General features: G+C 33.3%; 1 protein-coding gene across 1 annotated transcript; it reads right to left on the reverse strand.

Moving 5' to 3' along the window:
• Positions 1-1,121: 1,121 nt before the first annotated feature.
• On the reverse strand, positions 1,122-7,580 carry LOC130941456 (uncharacterized). Its single transcript, XM_057869964.1, has 13 exons — positions 7,149-7,580; positions 6,982-7,055; positions 6,687-6,770; positions 6,434-6,514; positions 6,042-6,122; positions 5,457-5,549; positions 4,339-4,518; positions 4,131-4,198; positions 3,983-4,034; positions 2,227-2,280; positions 2,048-2,140; positions 1,818-1,884; positions 1,122-1,695 (listed from the first exon to the last, which is right to left on the reverse strand). Exons 1-13 carry the CDS (start codon positions 7,288-7,290, stop codon positions 1,604-1,606), a joined length of 1,161 nt encoding a protein of 386 aa, XP_057725947.1. The 5' UTR covers positions 7,291-7,580; the 3' UTR covers positions 1,122-1,603.
• Positions 7,581-8,814: the final 1,234 nt, after the last annotated feature.

Genomic DNA, 8,814 nt, shown 5'->3' on the forward strand with positions numbered 1-8,814 from the left:
ATTGGAATGAGAAAGTATTTGAATGTTAACAAATGCGTTAGTGAAGGAGGTGACGGTGATGGTAATGGTGGTGGTGGAGTGGTAGTGGCAACGATAATGACAGTGATCGTGGTGATAATTGGGATGAGAAACCATTTGAATGTTAACAGTAAAGACTTGGAGATTGATGTGATAGTGGTATAAGATTGAGATTATGATTAGAGATTAAAGGATCTATTTTTAGATTTTTTTCATTTTTTAAAAATATTTCTTTTCCATTAACAAAAATAATCACAAAAATTTTTACTTAGCATAAAATTATTAACTTTTAAGAATAAAAATTGTATTTTTCTAATAATATTTATGAAAAAAATGTATTAACATTAAACCTCTAAAATTCTTTTGAGAATTATTTTACAAGTAATTTTTTTTTGGGCAAAATATTTTTGTTGTTAGTAAATTTTTATTGTATCTGTTGTTAGCAATTTTATCATTTGAAAACATTTTTATTGGTTTACCATAAAAAAAAAAAAAACCTAAAATACAGAAGATAGTTAAGGGAGTTATATTAATAGAAAATAGAAAATACCAACTATTTTACACTTATTAAAATAGACCAAATTAATATCTAGAGAAAAAAGACAAATCAAACCTTGACTTTTTAGTTTGCGAACATTTAAATTCCTAAAAATTTAAAAATACATTTAAGTTTTTGACCTCTTTAAAGGTACAACAAAAATCACGTTTGATTTTTTCGTTAGGTCTGACAGACTCAAATGAACCTGAAGAACGATATGTTTAGGTTTTGAAAAGATCAGAAACTTAAATATATTTTAAAATCTTCAAATATTTAAATATCCGCATATCAAAATATCAAAAATTGAATGACCTATTTGTCCTTTTCTCAGATATCTAAGTATAGGTTGAAAATTTTTATAAGTGTCACGACATTAATATCCCTAGTTTCATTCAAACTTACAAAATTCTGTTTCCCTCCAACTTTGAATCGTTAAACCCATTTGAAAGGCAACTCTTGTATGCATTAATCCATGGAGGGAACGAGGAGGAGGAGAGAAGCGGGCGAAAGGAGAGAAAGGAGGAAAGAGGATAGAGAGGGGGGGGGGGGGTTGAAAGTCCAGATGTACACATGAAAGAACAGGCTTCACCGCCTTCCTCATTTTAGATCATCAATGCTGAATTAATAGTTTTCCAAAGGCGGTTGATTGAATTAGATTGTTTTGGGAAAATGAGATAAAAGAATGCCAAGCCCCCTATTTGACTATTTCCCTCCCCCTCCCTCGGAGCTCCAAACTCAAAACAACCCGGCTATAAACCCCAATACATATAGACAAAATATGCAATATTCAGTTATTCACATCATCACAGCTGTTTCAAGAAAGATATAATTCATTGGCAATGTGGCATTTGCCGCACATGTCATGTTCAAGCATTGCATTTCAACCGATGACATGATCCAAGTGCAAAATCCTTTTTGCTGAAAGTGACAGTACTCATGGAACCCCGAGGGGAATTCTATTCAACAGTTGATCTTCTCTGCAATAGATTGTCTTGGGAAGAACCATGCACTGCAAAGTGGTGATACAACATTTAAGGGACGTGCTTATCAGTTAAATTTACCAAGTTCCATCTTCTTCTTGATAGCCCGTTGACCGTGATAGATAAATGAATCTAGTATTCCAGATACAGTGTAAACACCTGAATGGAAAAAGCGAACAAAAAGCATTGATGTGACAAGATCCCGACAAATTATTTTATTCATGTCCTGAACGTATTTTAAATGCAAGAGTAGAGAAGAGTAGCTGAAGATCTGGTTCTACCTCCAACTATGGCACAGACATTAGTAAGGAAATGCAAGAATGAGACAGGTTCTTCTGTAAAGGTAACCTACAACATGTCGAAAGATAACACAAAGGAATGCAGAGAGGGTGAGGAGTACTGAGAAAAACAGAGCGCCTAGTTGCAACCACTGATTTTAATATAACATATTTCAACTTCAGTTGAACAGATATAATATTAATATTAACTATAATATATTGTATGAATCCACCTTAATTGGAGAAAGGTCATAGAAGAAGAAAACTCCGGGAAGGGACTGGAATCGGCCCACATCTCCGGTCTTGAAGTGTTCTGTCACAGAGAACTACATGAAGAAATTCTAGTTTTCATTATGCTTTCCTTGTTAGAATGCAAAAATCAGTGAAAAGTGGTATTTATAAGTTCAATAACCTGGTTTGTTTGGATAGTATGTCCTCTCACATCAGAGTAAACAGTAGGCACAACCTGAGAGACAGCATGAAAGGGACGACAAGAATCAAAATTTGGTAAGTTTCCAACGAAAAAGACAGTGGTTATGCAATATTTCACATGTTGCAACAAGAATGACAAAATCAAGTACCCTTTTAAAAGACAATATTCAGCAAACAAAACATAAACTGTGCATTGAATAAATGAATGTAAAAATGAATGTTACAATTCTGCTTTCTTTTTCCCAAACAGAAGCAAGAATAAATTGCTCTTGGTTGAGGTTTCTAAGATTCATTCATGCATTATATTCTTCCTTATATTGGACAAGGACAGGTTCATTATTTATATTCTTATCGAATGGATTTGATCACATACATCAATGTTCCTGCCCAAGTCACATTTGGATTATGCTACTTCCAGAAAGCAAATGTGAGCACACCCCTTCAAAGTAGTTCTATCTTAGAGTCCATTCATTAACCATAAGCTTTATCTTGGTCCAGTCCAAGAATCTACAATATCTTAATATCCGATAAATTGCATCTACATACTCTACTTTCATTCATGTAGTATAGGGTTCCTAAATCGGGAGGTCTAATGCTGCCAATTGATAGAATGGAACTAGAAAGTAGGTAAGAAATAGGTAGTAGAGAAAAAAAGTGGGAATGGACATAGCATGCCTTCCCCCCAATCAGAGATAGAAGACGAACTGTTAGGGACTTGAGTATTATGGGGTGCCTAAAATCCTACATCGTGTAGTATGAGATGCTTGATGTTATTTTTAAAGAGTGGTTCTTCTCTTTCAATAGCTAGTTTTTAAGGTGTGGTTTCCCACTTTCCTTAAGCACTTAACAATGGTAACAGAGCAAGGTTGTCGGCACCATGGAGAGGGCTACCTATAGTCTGGATCAAGGTGAATATCAAATACTAATAGCCGGTAGCAAAGTGGCTACCAATGGGTCAGCATCGAGAGTGAAGACGTTGTGGACGTTGGCTCTCCAGTCTCCAGGGGCAATGTATTGTTAGGAACTTAGGTATCCCCAAAATCCCACCTTCGGTAGTGTAAGATAGGATGCTTGATATTGTATCTAAAGAAAGTGGTGCTTCTCCTTTAATAGCTAGCTTTTTTAAAGTGCAGTTTCCCACTTTCTTTAGATACTTAACAAGAACTTACAATTTCAAGGCTATCAGAGAAAATCTTCTTGTCCTTAGCTTCAACTACAAAAACCTCCCCTCTCCCCCCCCCCCCCTTTTCTTCCCCTCCAAGAAAAAAAAAAAAACAAAACAAAACAAAACAAAACAAAACTCCAAACTTCCATCTTTCTTTGATAAGAGACATTAATTAGGTTGCTACACCACCCTATTAAACTACAGGAACATAACAGATAACAGCCTTCTGAACTTTGAATTTCTGTTCCATTCATTTTTATTTTACAAACATGCCACATCACACATAACGTGAGGGATAAGCATAATTTTGAACCACAGGAAGTCCACACGTATATACATACATATAAAATTGTACATGCTTCAAATATACATTACTTAAAAGCTATCCAGGTTCCAGAGTTAACGAATTCAGGAGAAAATAATTAGTTAATTCATTCATAAAGCACACAAGGAAATACAATGATGAAGTATATTGGATATTGATTTACTCCACATAGCAATTTGACAATTTATTCTAACCCTAATCTTAATCGAAGTTAGTAATTAGGAGTATGCAGATATATAATCTAACCTTAATAAAATATTGATACATCCCACTTGGTGTTTTCTGAGTCCAATGTGCACTGAAAATTCATAAGGTGACAAATTATATAATTTCAAAAGTCAATTTTTACAAAATTTTAATAGGATTTGAGGTTTTCAGAACAAAAGAAGCTCACCGATCAAGAGGATTCACCACACCAGGAAAATAATCACCAAAAGCTAATCTGTTGATGTGGTGACTTAACTGTATCACATGTAAGACTATTTAGTCTCTTGAAATATGAAGTGTCATGATTGACAAAAAAAAAATTATATTTCCAGATCATGCATAGTATAAATTGCAATTAGTTCACCAAAAAGGAAGGTAAACAGATCAGCTCTTACATTAAACGAGTCCTTTTGAAAAGCCAGCAGATCATGTACATGTACACCAGATTGCTGAAAGCTTTTGCCCGGAGCAAAATGAAAATTACCTGCCACCTTATTTACTTCCAAGAAGCCATATATGTTGCATCCTTCACCGTCTTCTTCCTTGATTCTTTGCAAGAATCCTTCCCTTTTGCACTATGTGATGTACAACAACAAATAAGCACCAAACTAAATTAACAATTTAATTTTAGAATTGTTATTTGAACTAAAAAAAAATCATAAAATGCAGATCATTGTTGAAGATACAGCTTAGAGAAATACAATATTTATGCTAAATACTAGAAGAAGGGGAAAATAAAAGGAAAACTATGTAGCATCCATGGAGCAAGTTAATTTGAATGAACACATGGCATTTATAAACAAATTCAAGGTGAAAGTCACCAAGGAAAACAGTATCTGTCCTTAGGTATACTAGTGCCGTGACCTTGTTCTGAGAGTGCAAACATCAGGGAATAATGCAGACTCCAACAAAATGCCACAGGATGTTAAATGCAAAACTAGTTGTTGGATATCATCTTTATCAAACAGCTTTATGCCTGTGGCCAAGGAATGATTACATAACCATTTTGGTTATCATATTCACCATTTCCACATATTTTACAAGTTACAACCCAAACCGAAGTATAGTGATCAATAAAAGACATGATTACCGCACTATGAAATGTTCAAGAACCAGCTCATCTTATAAATTTTCGGTTACCAGTTAATTCCAAACAACACAGTAAGCATCTAATTAGAATGGAGAGAAGAGATCTGTTAGGACATGCAGTTTATTTGATGATGAAAACCAGGTAGTGAACCATCTCCATAAAAATGCTGTTAACTTCCTCCAACACAAGCTGTAGAAACTATTTTAATTGGAATTTCGAAATACAACATATATAAGCACAACATCGCAAATGGATCACAGCTTCAGAGTTCCATTATTTTATTACTACAAAACCTGTTCTATAATGCAAGCAGCCAGAAGAAAGGTGAAATTACACATAAATATAAAATATGAACAATGCCACTTGCCGTTTACATGGATGTTGGCAAACATAATTGTGGTTGATGCATTCATATAGACAAACCTGATCAATTAAATCTGGATTTGAGACTGCCCAACCTTTTTTCCGATATGCTTCACGAACATCCTCACAGGAATTACAACAATCATCATCTGACTGCAAATACGAATATAGTCCAAGGTTAAGGAATCATCAAACTCGTGATGCAAGGAACATTTCGAAACAATATGAAACCTGAACTGGAAAAACCTAAGCTAAGATAGCGGCCTAGTGCATGAGGTTCTATCCCAGTAGGGTGAGGGTCTAGAGATGATAGAAAGGCTGTCTCTAGGCAACAACCTTCCAAGTTTTGTAACGGCTTACATCAGAACCTAGGATAAGATGGGAAGAAAACTGCATGGACTTGACCTTAATTCTGCTGCCTAAATAAAAGCAGTTTTTCCAGAACAAACATATGATGCCCCTAAACTTTTGGGAGCATACAGTATTGAAAGTAAATAAAATAAAAAATCCAGATAACTTGGTATGCGACCTAGCCAACAAAAACTCCACTCTATACTCCAATAATCAATACATAAAACAAGGCATTAAATTCACGACATCCTTATAAACCATAACTTTGGACACCTAATTTTAAATCAGGCATACCTCTTCTGCCCCATAGCAGGAACCACAATAAGTCTCATTGTGCTCTAGCCTGCCTCCATGCTTTTGCAAGGGATTTTCAATCTGCGCAAATAAACATTATACGAAAGCGTAGTAGAAATGGATTCAAGAATTACATCATTTTTATAAACTACTATAAGTTAAGAAAAACAAAAGGCACCACCACTAATATAATCCAGAAAAGTGAAAATCCTAAAAAGCAAAATGTATCTTATAGAGTCAACAACGAACATGAGATAAGGCATGACCACATGGGATGGTTAAAATTTGCTAAGCTTAGCAAGTTGTTTAATAAGAACGCACAAAAATAAAACTGAAAGACCCTAAGTTTATCAACTATCCAATATCAAAATATGAACAATAAAACATCTTACCTTGGGAGAACCAATTCCATCTTGCCTTGTACCTATTACATTGCCTTGAGTATCTAACCTTTTCTTGATTATATCATGTCTCTGTGAGTTACATCAAAGACATATAAAGTTGTCAGAAATCAAGCAAGAGGCAGCGCATGACATCTAAACAACTGATAACCCAATATTCGTTACTCTAGTCTAGTGAAAAACCTTAACTGCCAAGCACTAACAAACTAAACTAAAAACAACTTCTTTTCTTTATGGTACTTACTACATCGAGATGTTGCTCTCCACTAATGTCCATTGCATCAACACTGAGCATCGAGCATGGTAGGGCAGGAAAAGTAACATCAAACTGCACATCCAAAAAAAAAAAAACGAAGACACCAATTACTCTATGCAACAAACAAACCTAACACTACGTTCACATTACACAACCAAATAAGTCAAATTTAAACCAAAAAGAACAAAGGACTTGAATTTACAAAAGATAAGAATAACAGTCCTGTGAGAACAAACATTCCTAAAAAAATGAAGGGTATTGAGAAAGAGATAAAGGACGTTACATTGATACGCAGCGTTTCACCTCTAGAAGTATCCACAATAAGCTTGGTCTCAGTTGAAGCATGCAGATACAATCCTGAACACAAAAACAATAAAAACAAAAATCCAGTGACATTAAATAAAGAAAAAGAAAAGGACACCGAAATTAATGGAGGAATTAACGGCGTACGAAGCTCGGAGATGAAGAGCAAGATCATGAGAACGGAGGAAGCAAGGGTAATGACGCCGCCGGAAAGTGTTCTGCTGTAGAAATCCTCATTGATTTTAGGGTAAGCGTCAAGATTACGAAGCTTGCTCATTATGCTATCCATTGCTGATCCCGATTTCGACTTTTCTTTCCTTTTTTTTTTCGAAATAAGTACCAACAATCTAAGATCCAAAGGTCATAGGTGTAACCTAAACTTTTTTTATTATAATGAAAAGGAAAACAATGGTGATTGTTTGTTCCGAGTTAAACACCCCGTTGAATCAATGTTCTTCCGATTTCGGATTTGTTTCGGGGCGTCTTCAATCGGATTCAGTTTCTCAATGTTTTCCCCTAATTTCTACGAACCTATGACCTCTGACTCTTGTTTTCATTAGGTGTTGAGAGGTTTTTATGCTTTTGTTTTCATTTGAAAATGAAAATTGAAATTCTTTGGCACGATATTTTGCTGTTTCTTATAAGATATAAAAATAGAGATGTAAAAATTAATATTGTTATATTTTATTTAATTATTTATTTTTTTTTTATTCAAAAATTTAAAAAAATATAATTATAAAAAATTAATAAAAATAATAAAAAATAAAATATATTTTTTATTAATATTTTTATGTCTTTTTTGTTAAAATAAATATAAATATATTAATTTAATATTTTAAATATAATATTTTTATTATTATTTTATCTATTAAATATAATTTTATGTTTCTAGCTTTATATATATATATATATATATATATATATATATATAATCTTTTTCGATTTAAAACACTCATGTCGATAAAATAGCTTGAATTACCTTTACGGCGAAAAATTCGAAAAAATTGGCAAAAAGTGAATCTTTTTCTCACCCTTTCTTTTTTTTTATACAATTTATACAATGCGAAATCGATGACCTACGTATAAAATAATAAGAATTCTTGGGATTTGAAGAAAAAAAACAACTTTGCTGACAAATATTTGTTTGATCGGAAGAGTCCTCCAAAAATTCCGGTCTTGTGTTAGTTATCAATTTCAATGAGCTAAAATTCTCGTATCAAAACTCTTGTTTTTTTAGTTAGTATTAAGTCTGACGAGAATAATATTCTACAACCAGCAATTCGTTGATTTTCAAACCAACCCATTGACTATTTATTATTTGATTTACTAATCCTTTATATTGGAATGGATGAAGGGTTAAATGGTTTGGCAATTTCTCACGTGGGGCTGAATCCAGAGAATTTTGAATCAGAGCTATATATTCTAATAGAAGATTTTTAAGTTAGTGAAATTTTAGCATGTGAATTCTCTCAAATACGGTGTCATTGTTCATCCTATGTACTTTCTTCTAGCTTTATCTTGCTTATGGAGTCATGCATACATTGATACATAAAGTTTAGCTTAAACTTGCATTTCTCATTTCTTATTTCTCAAAAGATTTCATGCTTCCTAACTTTTTTTTGAAGATAACTTGTTTTGGAGATGCATTTTAATATGCTATACACAAAATTTATTTGTCACTTTTTTTACTATTTTCTATCACTTGTTAAAAAATAAATGATTCTTTTACATTTAAGAGTAAAAGATAAATAGGTCCCTCATCTTTTTAAATGCGGACATTTTCGTTCTTCAAGATTGAAAAATATATTTAAAT

This window comes from Arachis stenosperma, chromosome 7 (genome assembly GCF_014773155.1).
Source record: "Arachis stenosperma cultivar V10309 chromosome 7, arast.V10309.gnm1.PFL2, whole genome shotgun sequence".
NCBI lineage: Eukaryota > Viridiplantae > Streptophyta > Magnoliopsida > Fabales > Fabaceae > Arachis > Arachis stenosperma.

What these genes read in the sequence shown, in the direction of transcription:
- LOC130941456 (XM_057869964.1), bottom strand. Translation starts at nt 7,290, where the DNA reads ATGGATAGCATAATGAGCAAGCTTCGTAATCTTGACGCTTACCCTAAA. An exon ending in GAGAGCAACATCTCGATGTA is followed by an intron (nt 6,515 to 6,686) that starts GTAAGTACCATA and finishes TGTAACTCACAG; the next exon opens with AGACATGATATAATCAAGAA. An exon ending in CCTGCTATGGGGCAGAAGAG is followed by an intron (nt 5,550 to 6,041) that starts GTATGCCTGATT and finishes TCGTATTTGCAG; the next exon opens with TCAGATGATGATTGTTGTAA.